The sequence below is a fragment of the Ranitomeya imitator genome, chromosome 2 (genome assembly GCF_032444005.1).
Source record: "Ranitomeya imitator isolate aRanImi1 chromosome 2, aRanImi1.pri, whole genome shotgun sequence".
NCBI lineage: Eukaryota > Metazoa > Chordata > Amphibia > Anura > Dendrobatidae > Ranitomeya > Ranitomeya imitator.
The window spans coordinates 29,611,551-29,638,793 of NC_091283.1; the positions used below are offsets into that span (position 1 = coordinate 29,611,551).

The 27,243-nt window shown below is 45.7% G+C and overlaps 1 protein-coding gene across 1 annotated transcript in view; it reads left to right on the top strand.

Moving 5' to 3' along the window:
• The first annotated feature begins 4 nt into the window (after positions 1–4).
• The window catches only part of LOC138661551 (major histocompatibility complex class I-related gene protein-like), a 29,409-nt gene continuing 2,170 nt past the window's right edge, over positions 5–27,243 (top strand). The window contains exons 1-3 of the mRNA XM_069746351.1: positions 5–101; positions 19,714–19,971; positions 20,802–21,077. Coding sequence (XP_069602452.1) covers positions 38–101; positions 19,714–19,971; positions 20,802–21,077 — 598 coding nt within the window. The 5' untranslated portion in view covers positions 5–37. The remainder of the gene's footprint in view (positions 102–19,713; positions 19,972–20,801; positions 21,078–27,243) is intronic.

Below are 27,243 nucleotides of genomic sequence, written 5' to 3' on the forward strand. Positions count from 1 at the left end.
CATATCACTGAAGAAGACAACAGGAACGTTCGCTACAATGAAGAGATGTTTCTTACTGGAAGGTCTGCTCCTCTTGGTTTCAGCTCATTTTACCTCTTCAGGTATTATGTTATTATTAGTTATTACTTTAGATAGCCTAAGTTCCGAAGCATTTGTAAGAAATTATCCTCTACAGAGAACTATGGTTGGAACTCCTCTATCCATCTGAAAACCTCCTGGATTTAAGCCTTTGTAACCCTTGGTTATATTTAATCACATTGAACACTCCTAAGCCTCCGATTTTGGTTTTCACTCTCGCGTTTCTATATACTGTTCTTCCAGATTTTAGTTTAGCTTCATCGGAAGATGATTTGTATGAAAACAGCACATAAAGAAATTTCACTCTACTTATAAGGGGTTGGTCACCCTCGAGTAAATCTGTATAATGTTATAAATAATTGTGATTTGCTGTTTTTAGTTCACTGTTTTATGTTCTAGAAGGGATTGGATACAACAGCTACAATTACATATAAATCAATACACCGATCACTCTTTTCTTCAATCACAATTATTATTTGAACGTATATTTTAAACATACAATTCAGTGAAGAGATATACAGTGCGGCAAAAAAGTATTTAGTCAGTCAGCAATAGTGCAAGTTCCACCACTTAAAAAGATGAGAGGCGTCTGTAATTTACATCATAGGTAGACCTCAACTATGGGAGACAAACTGAGAAAAAAAAATCCAGAAAATCACATTGTCTGTTTTTTTAACATTTTATTTGCATATTATGGTGGAAAATAAGCATTTGGTCAGAAACAAAATTTCATCTCAATACTTTGTAATATATCCTTTGTTGGCAATGACAGAGGTCAAACGTTTTCTGTAAGTCTTCACAAGGTTGCCACACACTGTTGTTGGTATGTTGGCCCATTCCTCCATGCAGATCTCCTCTAGAGCAGTGATGTTTTTGGCTTTTCGCTTGGCAACACGGACTTTCAACTCCCTCCAAAGGTTTTCTATAGGGTTGAGATCTGGAGACTGGCTAGGCCACTCCAGGACCTTGAAATGCTTCTTACGAAGCCACTCCTTCGTTGCCCTGGCGGTGTGCTTTGGATCATTGTCATGTTGAAAGACCCAGCCACGTTTCATCTTCAATGCCCTTGCTGATGGAAGGAGGTTTGCACTCAAAATCTCACGATACATGGCCCCATTCATTCTTTCATGTACCCGGATCAGTCGTCCTGGCCCCTTTGCAGAGAAACAGCCCCAAATCATGATGTTTCCACCACCATGCTTTACAGTAGGTATGGTGTTTGATGGATGCAACTCAGTATTCGTTTTCCTCCAAACACGACAAGTTGTGTTTCTACCAAACAGTTCCAGTTTGGTTTCATCAGACCATAGGACATTCTCCCAAAACTCCTCTGGATCATCCAAATGCTCTCTAGCAAACTTCAGACGGGCCCGGACATGTACTGGCTTAAGCAGTGGGACACGTCTGGCACTGCAGGATCTGAGTCCATGGTGGCGTAGTGTGTTACTTATGGTAGGCCTTGTTACATTGGTCCCAGCTCTCTGCAGTTCATTCACTAGGTCCCCCCGTGTGGTTCTGGGATTTTTGCTAACCGTTCTTCAGGGCTACAATTTTGTTTCTGGTGTCCTTTGACAGCTCTTTGGTCTTCACCATAGTGGAGTTTGGAGTCAGACTGTTTGAGGGTGTGCACAGGTGTCTTTTTATACTGATAACAAGTTTAAACAGGTGCCATTACTACAGGTAATGAGTGGAGGAAAGAGGAGACTCTTAAAGAAGAAGTTACAGGTCTGTGAGAGCCAGAAATCTTGATTGTTTGTTTCTGACCAAATACTTATTTTCCACCATAATATGCAAATAAAATGTTAAAAAAACAGACAATGTGATTTTCTGGATTTTTTTTTACAGTTTGTCTCCCATAGTTGAGGTCTACCTATGATGTAAATTACAGACGCCTCTCATCTTTTTAAGTGGTGGAACTTGCACTATTGCTGACTGACTAAATACTTTTTTGCCCCACTGTATATGCAAAAGTCATTCCACATAGAGTTACCTCTTTGACTCCTTATGAATATGCTGCTGTGCTCATTATAATGAGCTAGCATGTCAGTTTAGTCAATAAAGGCAGCATATTCATAAGGAGTCAATTAGGTAACTCTCGCTATATATATATATATATATAGATAGATAAAAAAGACCACAGCAGCACATGTACATGAATCGGCCATGTGAAAACACAGACAAATATACATTTCACAAAAATATTTTTTCATAAAAATGTTTTCAAAAATTTTTTTTTCATAAAACTTACAGTTAAAATGGAGATTCTTGGCGCATAAATTGGCCAATTCATGTATGCCCATCAACCACGGCAAGGTGATCTCCCCCTTATATATATATATAAAATACTCAAAAAAAAGGAAAAGCAGCACAAAATAATTGAAAAAAAGTGGACTTTAATGCCTGAACGGCGTCAAGCAAACGGCGTCAAGCAAAGCTTGACAAAGGATAACACATCCGAAACATTTCCACGCCGTTCAGGCATTAAAGTCCACTTTTTTTCAATTATTTTGTGCTGCTTTTCCTTTTTTTTGAGTTTATTACTTTTTGACCATTGGATTGCAGGTCGGAAGAGCTCTGCATGGCGCTTGTAAGGTAGTAATTTGATGCTGTTCCAATTTTTTCACTATATATATATATATATATATAGTGAATATATATCCTGCATTTAAGTGCAACTCTGCACCACAGTGTGCCTTTATTGACTAAACTGACTAAATCAGCTAGCTCATTATATTGAGAAATCACTGAAAACTACAACTACGTCCCCTAGTACTAAAACCACGGTTTCTGGTGCATGTTCTTTTCCCCTTGCCTAATTGTGAAAGTGGACCCTAGTGCAAATAAGCACATTTACACTTTACAATTGAGACCCCTGTGATTGTGGTCCTATTTTGCAGCTGGTCCTTTGCTCTTATATCAGCGCCACTGTAAAAAATGTATTTTATATTTTTGTCTATTCTTTTTTTATGTTTGCCATTGTGGGCTAAGTTTGGGGTTTCCCAATTTTTTTTCCAGCTGATTCATCAATTGCAACTTTTTTAAAAGTAAAAAATGCTCAAATATATTCCAGTAAATTTTTGCTCAAAACTACTCTGTTCTACTAAGGCTAAGTACACATTTGCGTAAACACGTGCCAAAACGCATTCAAATGCATGGTTACACTGCATTTTTTATCAGCATCAGCTTACGCATGATGCCAAAAAAACGCTGCATGTGCATGCGTTTGCATTGTTTCTTCGCATGCATTAGAAATTTCCATAAATTTTGTTATGCGGTAAATGCTGTTCCAGAATTTCTTTGACAAAAGCCATACCCAATGGGCGTGTCTCATGGAGATTCTGTATATAGACTCTACACAGATAAAATACTCATCTTTTGCTGCTGTATCCAGCTGCAAGATGGATCTTGGCATGGAGAGCTTCTATTGTAATCTGGATTTGGAGTTAAAATTGGCTTTTGCCTTTGCTGTGGCTTGTGAAGAAGAAAGAAGAAGAGAAAGATGGAGAAGACGTCCTCGTCACTACTGGCAACACCCCATTGTTGAAGTCCAAGAGAGCCGTGGAGCCTACCACTCGTTGTACAGCGAGCCGAGTGAAAACCCGGAGAAGTTTTTTGACTACACGAGGATGTCAGAACAGAGTTTCGATGACTTGCTGCAATGTGTCCGAGGATCCATCACCAGGCAGGACACAACTACGTTGAGCAATTCCTGCTGAGGAACGTCTGTTGGTGACCCTGAGGTACGTAATTTTGAAAAATAAACACATGTCGTTTGTATTATTGTTATAATAGCCATTTACTGATTTTTTTTTTCCATTTTCTGTTCGGCAGATTCCTGGCTACCGGAGAGACACTATCGTCTCTACATTTTCAATTCCGGATTGGAGTGCCCACCCTTTCTGGGATTGTTGGAGTCACTTGCCATGCTTTATCTGACATTCTGTATGCCGAATTCTCCCCCCAACCCACCACTGAACTCTGGCTGAAAAATGCTGCAAAATTACATGAAATGTGTAATTTTCCAAACTGTGTGGGGGCTGTGGACGGCAAACACATTCGGATTATGAAACCTGCTGTAAGTGGATCCGAGTATTTCAATTACAAAAATTACTTTTCGATTGTTCTCATGGCGATTGCAGATGCTGAGTGTCGATTTGTCGCCGTTGACGTTGGCTCATTTGGACGAGAAAATTATCAAGAGCCCTGCTGCAGACTTACAGCAGGAGTCTGTGCACGTATTACAGAAGGACAGAGTGAGAGTAAGGAGCGCTGCGGTTAGCTTACCTGCCAGAGCACATTACCTGAAACACGTGAAACAGTGGACGGAGGCAGAGCCAGACGCTGAGTGGTGGTAGTCTGAACGTGCTAAAGTCAAGCCGGGAGATTGATGAAGTGCCAAAAGTTTGAGACGTAAGCGAGGTCGGGATGTAGCAAAAGGTTGGGGAGACGAAGATAGCGGTGCAGTACAAACAGAGCAGGCAGGAGGGAAGTTAAGAGTACCAAGCCGAAGGTCAGAGCCAGAAACAGACAATTAGCACAGAGTCACAAGGCAAAGCACAGAACGAGAAAACAGACCGAGTTATACACAAAAAAGCAAACGGACTAAACAGTATGCAAGCATACCAGGGGGTCAGACACACTGCCAAGACAGATGTATCACTGACAAGGATCTCCAAATGAAGGCGGGTAAATATAGCCCTCCTCAAATAAGAAAGAGGCTATACAAATTAACCCCGAGAGGACAGGGAAGGAACCCTGTGCACAACCATGAGAGAAATTACTCACAGTCTTTCAAACACTCTGACATGGGCCAACGTTTGTATGGTAATAATTTAAATTTTCAACCTCCACAACCTCTTCCAAACACTGAAGGACCGCTAATGCCATTTGTTGTGGTTGGGAATGAGGCTTTTAAAATGTGTGCCAACCTCATAAAACCGTACTCGAGTCGGGACGTGAATCACACCAAAAGGATTTTTAACTACCGACTGACAAGGGCACGAACTGTGGAGTGTGCATTTTGGGACCAACAATCAATCTAAAAACTGAGACAATTGATGATGTGGTCAAAGCATGTGTTGGTATGCACAATTACATCCTGGCAAAAGAGCGACAACAATTAGAACTTGACAAACCTGTTGCTAGCACTTTGCAGGATTACCATGATCACCCTCTGAGGACTATAGTGGAAGTTGCCCAGATGAGGGATCAGTTTGCTGCTTACTTTGTTTCTGATATTGGACATCTTGCATGGCAAGACAATATGGTTTAACACACTTTAAGTAAATGTGGAGCGCCCCCAGACGCAGGGCCGCGGGTTACTCGGTACCGGTCCTCTGCTGGCTCAGTTCTGGGGATGTCACGGTGGCTGGACCCGGTCCGTGACCCAGCTAAGGGGCGTCCAATGAAGGGTGATCCGAGTCTATCAAGGTTTAGTGACGCCACCTGTGGCACTCGGTCAGGGTGACCGACGCTGCTTGGGGTCCACTGGGGTGATGTGATGGCAGCTAGATGGTGAACCTTCCCACAGGTGAAGTATGTCCCCAGGGCTTCCCAGTAAGGTGGATGGTGATGGTGTGAGATGCAGACAATAACGAGGACACAGGGTTGCAGTCTCTTTACCTCTTTACTGAAGACTTCAGGATCCGCAATCCAGAGCACAATTAACAGGGCTGTCTGAGGCCGGTCGGTCCGAAGGCACATCCAGAGTTCCCTTTGCAGGTGGAAATCGTTGCCTACCACTAGCGCCTGTGTGTTGTAGTGCTTCCCTGCTGAGCATTCGGGATAGTCCTCACAACTTCTATTCTCGTTCTTTCTAATTCATTCCAGTTCTTTCTAGTTCTCCGTCCCCCAGGTATGTTATGGCTAGGATGCACCCGTTTGACGGGTAGGCTCGGAGTTCTTCCGGGACCCTAGAGACGCCCCTCTCCACGCGTTGCCCCTATGTCTGCTTAGGTGATGTAAGGTAGACAGCCAACCTATAGTTAACTGTCCTGCGGAGTTTGAAGTAAGGCATAGAGTCAGTTACTTCCTCGGTGTTCCGGCCACCGGCTACGCGCCTCAGTAGGATGCTGCCGTTCTTCGGGCACGACTCCTACTGGCTCTCCTTTGTGCTTGATCTCGTTTCTCACTGTCCACAATATCCTTCGCTTCGTGTCTCTTTCTTAGGATACCGCCGCGGGTAGTGCAGGCGCGTTTCCGTAACGTTCTGTTCTTGTCGCTAGGTACCTGCCAGGTTCCCACGCCTGACAGGGACCCCCTGAATCTTCTCCCCGCAACACCCCCTGCCACGGGATGTTGCCTAAATCCAACCCAGTCAGCTTCTCCCTAACTTCCTATCCAACCCCTAGTTTTACCAGTGTGAGGAGTGGCCTAATAAATAAAACCTTTTGCTCCCCCTAGTGGCCGGAGTGTGAAGTGTAATGTGTGCTGGTGATACCTGGTCAGAAGAACTCCTTTAGTGCCATCAGACGTACCATCACTCCCCTTAGTGGCAGAGCGACGTTACTGCAATGACCAGATCTCTGGGGCGCTGCAAATGTACCTGTAATCTTTGCTGACTTTACTACTAATAAAACACCTCCGGTTAAGCACCTGTTACAACTACACTCAACAATACAACACACATGTGTGTGTGTTTTTACATAAAGAGACAAAGAAAACACAGGGATTGTGCAAACAAAATAAAATTTTTATTTAACAACAACAAACAACTGTTTATTTTGCATTGAACAACAATTAGGTTTATGTACGGGGTCTGTCTGACGGTGGTATATTGTGGACCTTGGGGGTGTTGAGCTGTGATCATTGGGTAGCATTCGATAATGAAGGGGTTACAGGGGAAGGGGCAATAAATTGTAGGATTGGCTCCTGGATGGGACTGGACACATTGGGAGTAGACGATATATTAGGAATTGGTTCGTAGGAATGGATAGACAAATTGGAAAGAAGAGAACCAAGGGAAGGTACTGACAGATTTGACAACATAGACACATTGGGAGGTGAGGGTGGAGGTGGTGGGTCCACTTTTGTCTGACATTTTTGGCTCTGTGTCGTCTTTTTCCTGTGCGGAGTAGAGGCACTAGTGGTAGTCTGTTTTTTGTAGGTACCTCTGCGTTTCTTGTTTGACTGAGTGGGAGTGGTGGCCTCTGTAGCAGTGTGCTGATGTGGTGCTGGACTGGGCAGCGTTGTGGATGCTGCTTGCTGCAGGGGTGCTGCACTCTGGAGCGTGGTGGATGCTGCTTGCTGCAGGGGTGCTGCACTCTGGAGCGTGGTGTAGCTGTGACCTGGGGTTACAGCCGTAATGCCCAGCGGTGGTGGTGTAGGATAGTTTGGCGCTGGCGTCTTCGCCCACTGATGCTGTGCTTGGCCTTGTTGCTGTGTCTGAAAAGAAATGTTCGCCTGCTGGTAAAATCCGGCCTACGGACGATAGCTTCAGGACTTCAGCAATGTCTGGTTGTAAGCAGCCTGGCAGGCCTGCATGACGTTCAGCTGGAGTTCAGGCATAAGGTTTTCCGACATGCCCCGCTCTATTGCGGAAACAAAGTGTTGTGTCGGTCTCTGAAGGCCAGCTTCCAGGTGGTCAAGGCATCTGTTGATATCCTGGAGTGAACCCACTGTCCAGTCTATCTCCAATCACCTTCATCCCATCCCGGAAGATCGAGCTTAAGTGAATAAACTGTGGCAAAACCAGTGGCAGAGGGCTGGGAGAGGAGAAAACCTGATGGACCAGCTGCCTGTTCCCCAGCCTGTGAAGCCTGCCTGGTTGCTACATCGTTGGTGGATGATTGGGACAGTTCGTTGGCTGGTCGATGAGGGGCCACTTCAACAGAAGAAGATCCAGGTTGCGTTGTGCTGCACCAGGTTCTGTGTGGAAAATAAAAGAAAAACATTTTTACAAAAAAGTTTATAGTTTATATAAAAGTAAGACAACAGAAAAGATAATCACATTTGCTGAGCAACTGCAGGCCTCAGAAAAGACAGCATACAGTTGTATTTATATTTGGAGAGCTTTGGAGCAGCACCACTTCTAACCCGAATCTCCTCTCTTTATATCTTTGTTGACGCAATCCTTCATCGAACGCCAATGAACTTTTACTCTCTTTACTGTGAAGGGGGAAGAAAAAAAATTAATTGTAAAAAAGACACCAACATTTAGAGCAAAACAGACGCATCAGACCACATTGCAATACTTACGGAAATCCTTTCTGACTTGAGGCATTGCATGGTCCCAATCATCCATCAGCTATCTGGCCACCTCTTCCCAGAGTCGTGGAATCAGTTTTAGAGATACAAAACTGAAAAAAGACAATTTCAAGTCTGATACTGAAAGGAATACTTACCCCCCTAGTAATTGAAAAGTACACACATTCATACTTACACAGGGCCACAGGAGCAATCCACGACAGGTAATCCAGGACAGGCAGGAGCAATCCAGACAAAAAAGAGTTCAGTACAGGAACACGTCAGTCTAGAAGGAACAGAAAGCAAAGCATAAGTACAGATTACAGAATGCAGTGAGATAGACATTACAGACATTTTCAAAACTTCTATGCTTACATCCAGAGTCTTGTGCTCGCATGCAGAGTCTTGAGAGTAATGGACTTCCAGTGTACACTCCCCTTTTATACATCAGGGATTTTGCAGGTGGTGAAATAATTTCCTGGACATGATTAGTCTGAAGTACAGATGCGTACACATGTCCTTGTGTATCAATGCGCTCCCATAGACAGTAACGCGCTGTTTACACACACTCATCTGCATGCGTATGCCTGCGCATATTTGAAGCCTCAAAAAATGCAACATGCTACGTTCGCCGCACACCGTGAAATGACGCATGCGTACGCACTTCGCATCCGCATGTGATCTGATGCAAATGCATGTCCCTGCGTACACAATGTTAAATATATGTACGCAAGACGCATGCACATCGGAACACAGGTATATGCTGCGCACACATACGCAAATGTGAACCCAGCCTAAGAGCTCCCTTCGTGCCATCTTGCTACTCCTTTGAACCCCAGCATCAAGCTGGACTTCAAAATAGACAGTGCAATAATAAAGAATTACAGTACATAGAACAGTGGACGCAGGTTAAAGTCTCCTGTGGGAATTGAAAAATAAAGTGTTGTCACTCTTTCTAGTTGGCATTAGGCTTTAGGTAGCGTTCACACAGGCAATGCAGTTTTGGTCCAAACACATGTATCTAATCAAGACTCTGCAGAGCTGGAATTTAACCTTGTCCTTCCCAACTATATGACATACTTGCTGAAGAGCCCGGCATTGCCCTGGCATAGTAAACTAACTGTGGTTAGTTATAACAAATTATAATGATTATCCTCCATCCCATAGTCCCATGCCCATATACGCATCATACATTGTTAGGGTTTGGAGGAACGCACCAAATATTTATTTATAAAGTAATAGGTGCGTTCGCAACCCGGGGTCCACCGTGCAGGAGTAAAACCCGCTGCTAGTAAGTGACGGTATTATATGGCGGTATAAGTGAACTCTGTTACTTCACAGAGACACTTAAGACAAAAGAACACTGTGCCCTGCTAACCTCACAGAGGAACACAGCTACCAAATAGAGCGAACAGTGGTCATACAGTCAGAATAGCACACACAAAACTCCTCACCGGAGGTGCCGGTATTCTAGGGGCTTATTTCAGCCGAACCCTGAAACCACATACATAAGACCACACTGGCGCTGAACACACAACTTAGTTGATACTAGCACATGGGCGTGCGGCCATGCGAACCTTTTATAGCTGCAGCAACTTTAGGACCTTCCTAGAGGACCAATGGGAGCTGCTACAGTATCTGAGCAACTTCATGACCTTCCTAGAGGACCAATGGGAGCTGCTGCAGTACCTGAGCATGTGACCCCCGACCTCCAATGAGAGATCTTACCCTGGGCATGCACAGAAGGGGAAAATCAGGACTTAGTCCCAGACACATCTGCTCGCCCCTGACCAGTACTGGCTACAATGGCTGAGCCTGGAGAGGCAGCAGTAACCAAGCGCACCGTCTCAGGCTGAGCCAGACACTGAGACCGACGTCTCCGCTGAGCAGACTCCACTGCCGCTGGAGAAGAATGGGAGACCGCAGTGGAGATGGCTCGAGATTCCCCCAGTGCAGAGGCAGGAATGCAGCGCCCCAGAGTCCTGGTCGTTGCAGTAATGTTATTCTTCCACCAGGGGGAGTGATGTTACGTCTGATGGCACTAAAGGAGTTCACCTTGCCAGGTATCACACAACACACTTCACACTCCAGTCCACCAGGGGGAGCCTTGCTCCTATCTACTAGGGCACTCCTCACATTAGGGTAAAACTGGTGGATTGGATAGAAAGTTAGGCAGAAGCTGACTGGAGGGAGTAGGGGGAGAAGCTGACTGGGCTTTGCCCAGACAACACCTGTCAGGCAGACAGAGGGAAAAGGAGGAACATCGAAGCTGTAGACAGGTGTCCTAGACAGAGGTCCCTGTCAGGCGTGAGATCCTGACAGAGGTCTAGCAAGACAGAAAGACACGGAGCTGCGCCTGCCCCACATGCGGCAGCATCCTAAGAAAGGACATGGAGAGAATTGTATTGTATGGAGTGAGAAACGAAGTCATAGCACAAGGAGATGAAAACCATAAGGAGTCCTGTCCTGTGAGAGGCTGCCTCCTTCTGGAGTGCGGACCAGTAGCCAGAACACCGAGGGAGTAATAGACTATGCTCTACTTCAGAGACTGGCAGGACAGTCAACTCCAAGTTGGCTGCCCGACCATACACCCAGGAGGCACGTTGGCAATTGTGGGGGTCGGGGCGTCTCTAGGGTCCCTATAAACAAGCCTCAGGCCATCAGTCATACGGGTTTGTCCTATCCATACCAACTGGGGGATAGAGAGGAAGACATAACACCTACAACAGCTGTGAGGACCTTACCGAGTTGCTCAGCAGGGAGGTACTACAACGCACGAGCGCTATAGGAAGGCTATTGAATTCCACCTGTATAAGGGAACTCTGGACTTGCCTTCAGACCGGCCGGACTCTGCCTATCCTGTCATCCGGTACTCTGGACTGTGGATGCTGAAGACATCAGTAAAGGTAAAGAGACTGCATCCTTTGTGTCCTCGTTATTAACTGCGCCTCACACCATCCACCATCTACCACCTACTCTTCTGGGAAGCCCTGGGAATACACTTCACCTGTAGGAAGGAATACCATCTAGCTGCCATCACATCACCCCAGCGGACCCCTAAGCAGCATTGGTCACCCTGACCGAATACCACAGGTGGCGTCACGAACACTATCAATCCATCCAAACTCTGCCTTTTATTGGGCGCCCCTCTTAGGGCCACGGGCCAGGTCGGGCCACCGTGACATCCCCACTGAAGAACCGAGGGACCCGGTACTGAGTACCCCATTGCCCTTACGTGGGGGCGATCCAGGAACTCGACCCCTAACATACATATCCTCAATCTCATAGTCTCGTGTCCATATACTCATCATACACATCCTCCATCCCATAGTTCCATGCCCATATACCCGTTATGACATCATCTTCGTCATGGCAACCTATTATGACATCATCGTCACCATGGCAACCATTATGATATAATCGTCACCATTGCAACCTATTATGACATCGTCACCATGGCAACCATTATGACATAACCGTCACCATTGCAACCTATTATGACATCATTGTCGCCATTGCAACCATTATTACATAATCTTCACCATGGCAACCTTTATGACATCTTCGTCGCTATGGCAACCATTATGACATCATCATCGATGCACACATAGATACGCACATACACGCATTTTTATATACAGTATGTAGATTTCCCCCCTCTGCCTAAAGCCAAGGGCTGGACAACATCTGCCAACCCACAGTGCTATCAGGGGGTCAACTGTTGACAGCTCTTGGGGAACACCACACATTTCACACAGGGCTCTGAATTTTTACAGATTACACACAGAGCTCTGCTATCTACAGACTACATGCAATGCCCTGCCACCTACAGACTAAACAGTGTTCTGCTACATACAGACTACATCACACACACAGGCTCTGCTGCCTGCACATCACCATTTTGCTCTGCAGACACATAGCCTTACACATAGTGTACATTGCAATAGCGATGCTGACACATCATAAGGCTGCAAACTCATTTCACACAATCCTACACTGCTGTACACAGTCCTGCACACCCTGTGTACATCGCCACACATCATTTGGCCTTGTCATCACACATCATATGTACACCACCACACATCATGTCCCTACACATTATGATGTGTACATCATCATACATCATGTGATCTTGTAATCACAGCCAACTCCTGGCGGCATATCGGACTGCTGGGCGCTACCACTCCATCCCACAAATCCCATAGCATACAACACGTCCATGACCACTCCCACTTCATGGGACACGGAACCACAGTCTGTGCATATGTCGATCTGGGCCAAGGAATATTCTTGGCCTCACCATCGATACACCTAACCTTTCTGCCCAAGAGACTAGCAAATAAGGAAGTGTGGCCCTTTCCAGGGTCACCAAACTCCTAAAGTTCCGTCACTTGGACACCGTTCCACAATCACCTAGCATGCCTGAGGTCTCTCGCCAGGATGATGAATAGCACTGGAGGCAGGGTAGGCGAAGTAGGCATTGTGCCGGCCAATGTTGCAGTCCACTGGGCCCCGGCATTGTGGAGCCCAGTTCTCCTTCGCACAAATCCACTTAAAGAGAAGGCTCCCATCTCTCAGCGCTCCCCTGTGCTACACCAACTGCGCCATAACGCCTAGGCAATGTCACCTTCTGCCCAGATAGCTCTTCCTTGCTTTCAGACTGCATCTGCAGTGCTGTAGCCGCCTTTATTCAGGACATCCAATCCATACACTGCAATTGCCCATGCTCTTTGGGATTTCACACCCACATTTCATGCACCAATTGTAGGGATTCACCCTGTCCTGTAGGCATTAGGCTTTAGGTAGCGTTCACACAGGCAATACAGTTTTGGTCCAAACACGTGCAGTATTTATTGCTTTACACAGAAATTGACAAATATAAGCATATTATGTATTGCTGCATCTGTAAGAATGCAATACAAGACAATTATTTAACCAATATAATAAATGTCAGAAGAGCGAAATATTCAAAATGCCAATAATTGGTTTTTCCGCTGTCTGTCTGAAAAAGATACCAAAATGTTCTACTGTTTGTGCCCCAAATTGGCACAATTATAACAACAGTTTGCAATGCAGAAAAAAAGAAACCCTCAATGGAAAAGTAAAAAAGTTACGGGTCTTAGAAAATTACGACACACACAAATATTTTTTTTTTATACAACCAACATGATAACCCATAAATATGTAAGGCCGAAAAAGTATATTTACCTTGCGAGAATGGCGTCCCCTCACCCTGAAGCGTGTTTTGCCTCCTACTTCTTACAGGGACGCCCCCGGAAGAAGCATGAGGCGAAACGCACGTCGGGGTGAGGGGACGCCATTCTCGCAAGGTAAATATACTTTTTTCGGCCTTATATATTTATGGGTTATCACGCTGGTTGTATAATGATGGATGGTTCTGGTCACATATATCCTTACTAAATGTCACTGCCTAGCTTTAAGCCACTGTGCTAGGTACTCTGTTGTATAGACAGTGAATATATTACATTTTCATGCTTCGGCTTTTGCTGTTATATTGCCAATTGTTGGTGTATGTTGTAACATTCCTCCATTGTATCAGCCTGGAGATGTACTCATTTTGTTTGGCGACTATTCAGTATTTATTATTCTAGTTACAGCCTTGTAATATGGTGTCCCCTACGGTTTATTTTGCTTTTTTATTGTGTTATTTAAAAAAAAATTTTTAATAAACATTAGTTTTAATTCTATGGGATCTCTTCTTCTTCCCACGTGTAAGGATGTGGGATTAGTAATATATAACAAGAAAATTTGCCAAGTTTGGTATCACTAATCATACTGACCTGGAGAATCATATTGCTATGTCATTTTTATGTCACAGTGAAACTGAAAACAAAAAATGATTGATGGATTTGCATTGTTTTCACTTTTCAGTTCATTGTATGGTAAAATGAATGGTGCCATTTAAAGATATAACTTGTTGGCATTTGCTATCTCCTTATCAAACCCGACAGGACATGAGACATGATTACATTTAGTAAACCATTTTATATCCTTTATTTTTTTACATATTCCTCACTAATAATGTTAGTAGAGTGTGTGTGCAAAATTTGGGGGCTCTACCTGTCAAAATAAAGGGTTAATCACGGAAAAAACTGATGTGGGCTCCCGCGCAATTTTCTCTGCCAGAGTGGGAAAGCCAGTGATTGAGGGCAGATATTAATAGCCTAGAGAGGGACCATGGTTATTGCCCCCCTGGCTAAAAACATCTGCCCCCAACCACCCCAGAAAAGGCACATCTGTAAGATGCGCCTATTCTGGCACTTAGCCTCTCTCTTCCCACTCCCGAGTAGTGGTGGGATATGGGGTAATAAAGGGTTAATGTCACCTTGCTAATGTAAGGTGACATTAAGCCTGGTTAATAATGGAGAGATGTCAATAAGACACCTATCCATTATTAATTCAATAGTGGTAAAGGGTTAATAATACACAGACACATTATGAATAAAGTATTTAATGAAATAAATGCACACATGGGGTTGTAAAATCTTTATTGTACGCTTAATCCACCTGAAGACACTAGCCTGAGAACATATTCAGAAAAATTCCCACGCTACAGTTCATATGAGTTTATGCCAGCAGGGGGTGCAGCACTGCAAGTCTATGATGCTACATTCCCCTGCTTCCATTCATTCCCCAGCTTTTACAACCAGGAGCAACAGCTGCATTAGCAGGCTCCTGGTTGTACATTTATTTAACCCCTTCAGATGGATTTACAGCGTGGGACATGACTGCACGCTGGAGAGGTATGGGATATTGTTGCTGTTTTCTTTTTTTTTCTTTTACAGAACGAGGGTCTTCAGGTGGATTAAGCGTACAATAATGATTTTTCTGGGGTGGCTGGGGGCAGATGTTTTTAGCCGGGGGGGGGGGAGCACTAACCATGGTCCCTCTCTAGGCTATTAATATCTGCCCTCAGTCACTGGCTTTCCCACTCTGGTGAAGAAAATTGCGCGGGAGCCCACGCCAGTTTTTTCCATGATTTAACGCTTTAGTTTAACAGCTAGAGCCCCCAAATTTTGCACACACACTCTACTAACATTATTAGTGAGGAATATGTAAAACAAAAATAAGGAATATGAAATGGTTTACTGTATGTAACCATGTCTCATATCCTGTCGGGTTTGATAAGGAGATAGCAAAAGCCGGCAAATGAATTACCAGCTTTTATACTATCTAGCTCTGTATTAAATATAAATATATATATTTATATATGTGTCTCAATGACATATATATATATATACATATATCCCTATACTATGTGTAGACATTTATTTGATCTATTCTATTCTAACCTGTCAGTGTGATTTTACTGTACACCGCACTGAGTTACCGGCTTTTCTATAGAACACCGGTGCGTATTTCTTGCAAGTCACACTGCTGGTCCGTGTGTTATCCGTATTTTCCTCGCCCCATAGACTTTCATTGGCGGATTTTTTGCGCAATACGCTGACAAACGCAGCATGCTGCGATTTTTTACGCCCGTAAAATACAGCTGCAAAATATACGGTAGATAGGAGCTGCCCCATAGAGAATCATTGGTCCGTGTGCAATGCATAGTTTTTGCGCCTCTTATACGTCCGTAAAACTCTCTAGTGTGACGCCGGCCTAAGAGTGTGGAAAGAAAAACACTGTCCCTGTGATTAAGGCTATGTGCACACGTTGCTGATTTCCTGCGGATCCACAGCGTAATTTTCCGCGCGGAAATGCTGCAGATCTGCAAGTGATTTACAGTACAATGTAAATCAATGTAAAAAAAAATGCTATGCTAATGGTGTGGAAAATTTCACACTGAAAACGCAGAAGATTCAAAAAAGGACCATGTCAATTATTTTTGTGGATCAGCAGCATTTCTGCACCCATTGACTTGCATTGATTCTGTCAAATCTGCAGCAAAACCGCAGGATCTGTGGTTTTGCTGCTTAGTTGGGTGCGAGAAACGCTGCAGATCAAGAGGGGGAAGAGTGTGTAGGCGGAGACTGTGTGTGCGGAGAAGATGTGCTTGTCTGTGTGCAGGTGTTTGTGTGTGTCTGCGGGGCTGTGCGGCGATCGTGTGGGTCTGCGGGGATCGCTGGGCTGTGCGGGGTTTGTGGGGCTGTGCGGCGATTGCAGGGCTGTGCGGGGATCGCGTGGCTGTGCGGCGATCACGGGGCTGTGCGGGGATCTCGGGACTGTGTGGCGATCACGGGGCTGTGCGGGGATCGCGGGGCTGTGCGGCGATCGCGAGGGTCTGCAGGGATCACGGGGCTGTGCGTGGGTGTGTTCAGGGCTGTGTGTGTGCAGGTCTGTATGTAGGCAGGCATCGTCCGATGGGACTCCTAGTCCCATCCGGCTATACCTGCTACAGTGACAGGTAGCCGGATGATGGGACAGTATAGTCCCTTCATCCGGCTACTGTGTTCAAGTGTCCAAAAAAAAAAACATACACACATGCAAAGTACAGAACATACAACATACAGTACATTCATACAGTACATACAACATACAGTGCATACAACATATGACATACAGTACATACAACAGTACATACAACATACAATACATACAACATATGACATACAGTACATACAACAGTACATACATACTGTACATACAACAGAACATATAACATACAGTACATACAACATACAACAGTACATACAACATATGACATACAGTACATACAACAGTACATATAACATACAACATATGACATACAGTACATACACAGTACATACAACATATGACATACAGTACATACAACAGTACATACAACATTCAACAGTACATACAACAGTACATACAACAGTACATACATACTGTACATACAACAGAACATGCAACATATAACATACAGTACATACAATATACAACAGTACATACAACATGCAGTACATACAACATACAACAGTACATGCAACATACAACAGTACATACAACAGTACATACAACATACAACAGTACATACAACATACAGTACATACAACATACAACAGTACATGCAGCATACAACAGTACATACAGCATACAACAGTACATATAACATACAACAGTGCATACAATACACAGCAGTACATTCAACATACAGTACATACAACATACAACACATACAGTACATACATATAGACATACAGCACATACATATGACATACAGTACATACAACATAGAGTACATACTCACCATCACCTTGATCCCCGAAGCCCTTGATCACATGTAAAAATATTAAAATAATAAACAAACAAGATACTCCCTGATCCGCAGATATCCAATTAATGCGAGTGTCACACGACGATCTCCCGTGGAGAGCAGGCACATCAGCTGATGCGACCGCTCTCCAGGGGCTCTGGGATACAATGACGGAAGGTATCCTTCTGCACTGTATCCCTCCGCCGCTGTGAGTATAGTTCATAATCTCACTTTATGGCACTGCTGCGTGGGAAAATTCCCACGCAGCATTGCCATAAAGTGAGACCAATGAACTCAGGTAACCTCTTCAGTGATGCACTGAAGGAGCCATTGTCTTCTGTCAGTGTGTCACTGAAGTCCTTATAGAGCAGTGGCAACATCCGATGTCACTGTTCTATAGGGGAGATCATCATGGGACACTTGTTATTAATTGGACTGCGTCGGACAGGCTATGGCTTTTTTTTTTTAACTCTTTCACTACTATAGGATTAGTAATGGAAAGGCGTCTTATTGACGCCTCTCCATTATTAACCAGGCTTAATGTCACCTTACATTAGCAAGGTGACATTAACGCCTTATTACCCCATATCCCACCGCTACACGGGTGTGGGAAGAGAGGGACTAAGTGCCAGAATTGGTGCATCTTAGAGATGCGCCATTTCTGGGGTGGGTGCGGGCTGGTATTTGTAGCCGGGGGGGGGGGGGGGGCGGCAATAACCATGGCTCCTCTCTAGGCTATGAATATCAGCCCGCAGCTGTCTCCATAGCCTTTCTGTCTATAAAATATAGGGGGACCCCACGCCATTTTTTTGGGGGGGTCCCCCTATTTTAATAGCCAGTAAAGGCTATGCGGACAGCTGCGGGCTGATATTCATAGCCTGGGAAGGGGCCATGGGTATTACCCCCTTCCCAGGCTACAAATATAAGGCCCCCGGCCGTCGGCTTTCCCCCTCTGATGCAGAAAATTGTGCAGGAGCCCACGTAATTTTTTTTCCGCTTTTTGTAAACAATAAAACATATTGTTCTTTAATAAACATCGGCCTTGCTATTATATATCTATGGATAGATGTAGATAGATAGATATATGGATAGATAGATATATTGATAGATAGACAGATATATCTATAGATACTTAGATATATCTATCCATAGATCTATCCATAGATCTATCTATCTATCTCATTCCTTCTATCTATCTATCTGTCTATCTATGTGTTTAATGGAGTGTGGGTTGGACAAATGTAAAAGAGGAGGTTGGACAAGAAATGACATCACAAATCTTTTTTTTTTTTTCAATAACACATCTTTATTTAGCTTTCAAAAACACATACAAATCCGCATGGAAAAAACGCATCAAAAACGCAGCAAATCCACACCTGCGTTTTCTGGCAAGAGAGGGAAGAATCTGCACAGGAAATTCCACAGGCAAATCTGCAACGTGTGCACATACCCTAATGCTTCTCTATGTACTTGGGTTGGGAGAGTGAAAGTAACCGTGTAGAGGAGTGTTTAGGAATAAGAGGAGAGCTGCTTCCTGGTTACATGGAGTCAGCAGTTAGTAGTGAAGTGAAGCCAGGCACAAAGACTGTGATAGAGGAGGCCCATAGTATTATTATAGCAAGATTCTATAACTGAATCCAGGGGCTCAGCGTTAGTGAGTAGGGCCTGAAGCCAGAAATAGAGCTGTCGGTTGTGGGCCCAAGGCAGCTAGTAGAGGAGTGGGGCTCAAGAGGCAACTTGTAGGCCAGACCTGGGAGTTTTAGTAAGTAAATACTGGACTTGTCAGGCTTGGGCACCGATTGTAGAGGGCTGTGATCAGTGAAGGTGACACAAAAAGAATGGAGTGGTCAAGAAAGATAGGCATCGCGTATTGCTAAACTGTTGCTTACAAGTGAAGTGCTGCCACGTGTAACCCGAGTGTCTGTGCCTCTGAAAAACAGATGAAGATGTGACTAATAAGTTTTGTGCCTGCTCTCTTGTATGTACGTTACCCCAGTTTCATCAGTAAAGAATGTTTTCTTTTTCTAAAATGGACTACCTTTTTCCTTGTGATCGTGATACCCTGGGGTTTCCTTCACCATCTGAGGGTGTGCGGCCTGAATAAAGAATATCTGAAGGGAATAACTGCACACTTCTACAGAGAAAACCGTTTCACCTGTGTCTGGGGTCGCAGTGCCACTTCTATCTTGACCCATGCGACCCTTACACTCATACATAATGTGATTTCAGTATAACTACAGCCCCGGCGCGTTTCATGTCTCACACAGGCGATCACTCTCATTATTTCTTTGACACTGCAACCAAAGATTTGACATCAAATATGACTTCATACACGATGAGACGGACGCTGGACGACATCACTCTTCTGTGGTACAACGGCGACGATGAAGTGGTGGAACGTCGCGTTCCCTGGTATAAAAGTCCATATGCAACTTTACTGGATGCAAGTGAAGAATTTTATTCAATGCAGATAAATATGCTAAACATCCTACACGATTATATACATTATGCAAATCACATGCAGGGTAAGTGGCCTTCGTACCTTCACAGCATTTCATTTCCATGTTGCACTATGGGCACCTATGTTTATTCTACACTTTTTGTCTTCTCTAACATGAGCATTTGGGTGTCTGATAATTTAAAGTGACCCTCCACACTGCTCTCATATAGTTGCCCCACCTGGTGCCTTCTGCTGTCAGAATGTTCCAATCTCTTTGCTTTCAAAATGGTCCTATAGTAACATATGGGAGTTCAGTGATGAGTGTAGACCCTGCCTTCCTCGTGTTATAGCATACTAGATGGTGGCCCGATTCTAACGCATCGGGTATTCTAGAATATGCATGTCCACGTAGTATATTGCCCAACCACGTAGTATATTGCCCAGTCACATATTGCCCAGCCACATAGTATATTGCCCAGTCACGTACTATATTGCCCAGCCACATAGTATATTGCCCAGTCACGTAGTATATTGCCCAGTCACGTAGTATATTGCCCAGCCATGTAGTATATTGCCCAGCCACATAGTATATTGCCCAGTCACGTAGTATATTGCCCAGCCACATAGTATATTGCCCAGTCACGTAGTATATTGCCCAGTCACGTAGTATATTGCCCAGTGTGTGTAGTATATTACCCAGCGACCAAACAGCGACGCTGCAGCGATCGACATCGTTGTCTATATCGCTGCAGCGTCGCTAAATGTGACGGTACCTTTAGTGTTCATTTTACATTGTGAGCAGCAGATATTAGTTCATAGATATTATATTAGATTATACAGTAAATGGACTGGACATAAATTCATGGACTAATTTATTAATCTGATGAATTTTTCTTGTGTGTTTCCTGTTAATAGTATTCCACATTGTGCAGAAATTACAAGGATGCACGCTGTATGATAACGGCACGGTCCGGGCTTCATTCAGTTATCGTTATAATGGAAAACCATTTATGTCTTTGAATGTGGAGTCAGCGAGGTGGACAGCGGAGACGCCGGAAGCCGAGATGTTTGCACAAATTTCTAATTCTGATGAATCTGTACTACAACGAATTCGATTTATTTTGGTGAATACGTGTATCCAGCACATCAACGAACTGCTGTCACTGGGAAACTGCACATTTAGTAGAAAAGGTAAGGATGGCGGTGGGGGCTCGGCCTATCCAGAAGACTGTGTATGACACCAACAGAGAGAGGATGGGATGAGGAGGTAGTGGGGGAGTAGGAAACGCTAAATGTGCGGTTGGTGAGGTACGAGGAGATCCAGGATAGGGCGAGGTCTTTGACGCCAAAGGAGGAGAGGATCCGCAGTAGGAGGCAGTGGTCAACTCAAAGGAAGAGGACAGGTCTAGAAGGAGGAGTATAGAGTATTAAATGAACACCGACAAGAAAAGGAGAAAGATGGATAAGTAAGTAACGTGCAGCCAAAAATAATAATTAGCTCATAGTATTACCACGTAAAAAATCCATACAAATTAGAGGTTTATTAGATAAGTACAATATATTTTATTTCAAAAAAGATAATGTAAACATATATACTTTCATACAGACAAGATGAGAGGTGGTACATAAAAATGACAGCTAAATCACAGTTTGGATAGATAAAAAAACAAACAAAACAAACGAAGCCAAGGCGGTGAAACGCGCGTCGAGGCTCTCCCCTGTCCTGCTGACACACCTGCATCTTGTTATTACCATGTCTCAAGGTATGATTTCAAAGCCACTATTGATGTAGGTTTATTATTGTTTCACCTAGGACTTATTAATGTTTATGATAACTTGCGATCATGATGCTTAGAGGACTTTTTTGCCCGGCTGTTATACCTATTTAATCATTTGACACAGCCCTCCTAGCACTCTGACTATAGCATTGATTATTCTACTGCTTTACATGCGGCAGGTGTAGCTTCTAAGACAGGGGTGTTTCTCACCAGTGTGGGTTTTTTTTATCTATCCACAGCGTGTTTTATCTGTAATTTTTTTGTATGAATTTATATATGTTTATATTATCTTTTTTAATCAAATATTTTGTACTTATCTAATAAACCTCTAACTTGTATGGATTTTTTTACATGGTGATACTGTGAGCTAATTATTATTTTTTGCTGCACGTTACTTACTTATCCATCTTTCTCCTTTTTTGTCGGTGCTCATTGTCTTGGCTTAGGGGTATGTCCCCTTTGGCCTTGGTAACATTTTTGTAGGTTTTCGAGTATAGAGTATTGTTTGTTAGCTTTGGCTGTAAGTCGTTAGTAAATTTGGTCAGGACAGTCTCAGTGGAATGGTGGAGATGCAAGCCAGATTGTAGGTTGTTGAAGAAAGAGTTAGGGAGAACATACAAATTCCTTGCAGAAGTTATCATTGGTGGAATTTGAACCCAGTATCCCAGCGCTGCAAGGCTGCAGTGTTAACCACTGAGCCACCGTTAAGCCCATGAAGCTACCATTTGCTGCTGATCTCATGGCCATAACTCTGTCCGTTGGCAACACACCAATAGACATACAATTGTGAGCAGAGTAACAATCTGAGAGGGTCATTAACATGGATTGTGGTGATTAAGCAGCACTAACTTGTGGGTTTGTTTGTGTTTTCCTTAGTATGGCACATTGATATCAAGAAGGGGTTTACTTGCCCATCACCCCCTCTATGGACCCGAGTAGCTTGAAAAGACAGGGGCTGTCCGCCGTGTTGTGGCGGACCGCCGGGAGCAAAAAACGTTACATTTTTTTTGCTCCTGACGGACTGCTTTTTCTGACCGCGCATGCGCGGCCGGAACTCCGCCCCCACCTCCCCGGACTTCACAATGGGGCAGCGGATGCGCCGGAGAAATGCATCCACTGCACCCGTTGTGCAGTGCGTCAAACGCTAGCGTCGGAATCTCTGCCCGACGCATTGCGACGGGAAGATTCCGACGCTAGTGTGAAAGTAACCTTACTACCCAAGAAAACACACCACCACGTTAATTTCTTTTGGATAATTTGGCCACAGCGGCCATTTTATTAACAAACAAATACATAAATAACAACATGTAAACATTGTAAATGTAAAAACCTCGAGGGGAGGGTTCTTGGAGCTAAAAAATCTGGCTCATAATAGGCAGAGAGCCTACCCAAAAATGTAACCAAAAACACGTATTTACCCTCAGCCGTAACCACCAGATCGAGGGCACCATGTAACCCATTTCGGGCAAACCAACCACAAAGCTCCCGAGGTAAACACCCCGTCCAGAGCCCGTAACAAAAGCCAGATCAACCCTATAGGCATCATCACCAACTCCAAGAACCCCACCCCCCGCCACACACGAACAGCCCTGACCACCTCAGGCTCGTGAGTGCCCCACCATCGCCAAAGCTCTTTCTACTCCTTCCTGTAGACCGAGCGCCCATAAATCCATACCTATCTCATTAAGATGCACTCCATCATCCCTCCAGAAATTACCGACCCTGGCCTCTAGCTCAAAATGTCTCACGGCAATACCCCCGTTCCGAGACACAAAACTCGCCACCATCCTATTCAATTTCACCCTGGCTCTGTTAATCCCTTTATGAGAACGGGCCTCCCGCCACGTCCGCCGTGGCACAATGTCCGACCACACCGTCAGTATACCGGGAAAAGATACCCACAGTCTCAACAAGTCAAAATGGATATCCCGAATCAGTTCCCTCACTGGTTTTGCCCCCAAATCGTTACCTCCCAGGTGAACCACCAAGATGTCCGGGGGCGATCCACACGGGCGGCGCGGGAGAATTCCGTCAAGAAGCTACGGCACAACATACCACGAAGACCCATCCAACGAATGATCACTGCCTCCCGACCAAAACCCAGTTGCCTACCATTCGACCTAGCATCAGCCCAGAGGGCACCCCAGTAAACGAAAGAGTGTCCAACAATCCAAGCCAAGAAGGGGGTACGACCTGGAAAACATAACCACAATTAATAATACGCAAAACACACCCCCCCAGCATCGCCGGCTTAATGCCGCACATAAGACAGGTAACGATTAGAACTCCATCTGCCTATTTTCTTAATCACATCCGGCCCCAGGCCCAAACCATCGGCCTCGGACGCGGCCCCAATCCTAAAAGAGTGCGAACCGAAATTATCACCCAGCAACCCCAAGCCTTTCTTCAAAATGGCTACAAACTGGAAACGTGACAGAAAATCCCCTTCTTGGTGTTGTAACAAAGGACCTGACCTGACCAGGCACAAATTCCAATATGCTTCCAAACAGTGTTGCGGACACATCCCGCTACCAGCCACCCTTCCTAACACTACCTTCTTTCCCCTGCCCAGCTGATCCGTCTTTGAACGCGATACCACCATCCCAAAAAAACACATCTTCCGCCAAAAGACCACCCGACCTGTCCTTGCTCGGGGAAACCAATTCTCCCAAACGCAAAGCACCAAAAAATGCTAAAGAAAAGGCCAACCGAAACAGTACCACCTCAAACTGAGAAGAACAAATGACACCTAAGGCCTCACCTAACCGCTGCAACATCCCAAAAGAAATGGGCCTACGCTTATCAAAAGTCGCGTTACCTTTGCAAAAACCCTTCAACGCCTGCCGTATCACAAAGTCCTTTGTAACGTCCCTCAAGCCTTGCAGCTGAAAACCGAAAGCTAAACCTGCTATAAACTTGTTTAACCTAGACACAGACCAACCCCACTCCACCACCTTACCCATCAGAGCCAATAACGCCATTGTCCTATCGCTATCGGACTCAGCCGAGCCACATTGGGCCAACCAACTTTCCCACATGGCCCATGACGCCGTATAATCTGACCATGTCCTGTTTGACACTGAAGCTTGGATCAATCGGCCTCCCCTTCCGTGACAACCTGCCACAGATGCAAAGGACATGCTGCTCCTGCCGCCTCCGAATCTGGAGCCCTCCGTTTTATCCTGTGCCAAAGGAATACCAAACTGTTCGGCCACCCATTCCATGGTAGCAAGTAGATGACCACACACCGCAGAATCCGGTGGACCAACAAACAAAAAGTCATCCAAGTAGTGAATGACCGAAGGAACAGCCGAAACGTCTCTCACTACCCATTCCAAAAAGGTACTGAAAGTCTCAAACAATGCACAAGAAATCGAACATCCCATAGGCAAACACCTATCCAAGTAAAAACCCCCCTCCCACCAACAACCTAACAAAGGAATGCTCTGAGGGTGCACCGGCAAAAGCCTAAAAGCCGACTCGATGTCTGTTTTTGACAACAAGGCCCCAGGCCCGTACTTTCGCACCCACTGGACAGCCGCATCGAACGAGGTGTAAACAACGGAGCACAACTCTTCCGCAATCCCATCATTAACTGATGATCCATTGGGATATGACAGGTGCTGAATTAGCCGGAACTTGTTCGGCTCCTTCTTGGGCACCACCCCAAGCGGGGAAACAATTACGTCAGCCATGGGCAGCGAACTAAACGGCCCCGCCATTCTTCCCAATTTGACCTCTTTTGCCAACTTAGCCGAAACAACCTCCGAATGCAAACTAGCCGATCTCAAGTTTTTTGTAGAAAAAGGGACAACATGCGTCGGGTGAGGGATCTTAAACCCCTCAAGAAAACCATCCCTAATAACCTCCACCTTTTGATGATCCAGGTATCTATTTAGATAGGGGGCCATCTTTTGAAGCCTCACCGGAGTCACCCCCTTGACCGCCACCCACTGATGGCTTACCCCGCGATTTCTTGAAACACTTAGCAGCCCCATGTGAGGCCCCGTTAGAGTGGGAGCACACGTGTTTAAACTTACAGGTGGCGCCATACTTACACTGGCAGTCGTTAAACTGTCAGCATGTCCCCGTTCTTTCCTTTGCCCCCTGTGACCCCTGTCCTCCACCTTGTCCTGACTACTGACTGCTACCACCCCCACCCCCCCTTGAAAGGACTGCTCGTATCGCACCGGAGCCATCACCTTCAACCACAATCCAATGTCCTTTTGATCCCATCTTATCTCAGGCCTCACCGCTTTCCGCTGCCTGAACTGTTCATCGTATCGCAGCCAGGCCTGGCCCCCGTAGGTACGATGTGCTTCTCCAATAGCATCCAAATAACAAAACAGGCCTGAGCAATTCTCAGGGAATTTCTCCCCTATAACACTAGCCAGAATGGCAAAGGCCTGCTGCCAGTTAACGAACGTCTGAGGAATAAGGCGCCAACGCCTCTTTTCTTCCTCCTCCTTTTTGCTATCGTCTTTCTTCCCTTTATCCAAATTAAATTTTTCTAAAGGAAGGAGAGAGAAAATCTCTACGTATTCGTCTTTCCAAATCTTTTCCTTCACCCCCTTCTTCAAATGGGCCCCCAGCGGGCCCTCAAAACACACGTAGACCTTGCCTTTTGCCCTATCGTCTAACTTAACGGTATCACCCTTCCCTGTTTCCATTTGCACCGACACCGACACCCCAGCCGCTGAAGACGGCGGCCCGCTACCAGAGCTCGCAATCTCGCTCGGACCCCCTACTCCACAACCAGCAACTGACACCCAAGCCCCAGCGGGCGACGATCCCACACTATCCGCAACCGCATTACTCCCGCCGCCATCCAATCTCCTCAAAATCTGCGACATACCCGCCAAAAGCTCTCTAACACCCGGAACCTCACTACCACCCCCACCCCGCTCAACTAACCCTGAAACATCTGGCACCGGAAAAAAACTGGACATATACTCACGGGGCTGCGCAGGTGCTGTGTCCCCACCAGCCGTGCTTCCTGAATCCTGCCGGTCCCTTTCGTCACGATGCTCGTTCCCGGAATCGTCGCTGCCACTCATCTGCCCCAGGGCCGCGCCCCTGGCCTCCACGTCACCAGGGGGGACCGAGACTGGCGAAGGCGACCAGTCCCTCGACCTCCTGCTGAATCTGGATCTGGCAGCCTCCGTGGGTCCTCTGTGTGCTGCAGCCGGACTGTCCCCTCTGGACGCCGCTCCCGCGGCGCGACCGTGACCGTGACCCGCTCCCTGCCGCAATGCTGCCACCGGCCTGCCCGACATCCTGCACTGTCGTCCTGTCCCCGAGGCAAGTGCACCGAGCGGCTGAGATCCTGGTGCACCCGCCGCAGTACTTCCCGGCTCCTGGCTCCTAGATGATGCCGCCGCCGCTGGGCTCCTCCCTCGCCCCGTCGCTGGTGCCGCCGCTGGAGATGTTCCCTGGCGGGTAGAAGCTGCAGATCCCGGCGCTGCGGCGCCCCCGCGCCCACTGCTAGGCCGAACCAGAAGTGCGGCCCTGACATCCTGTGCAGTGCCGGCATCCTGCCGCGCCTGCACCGCTCTCCCAGCACCTCGTCGCCTCGCGCC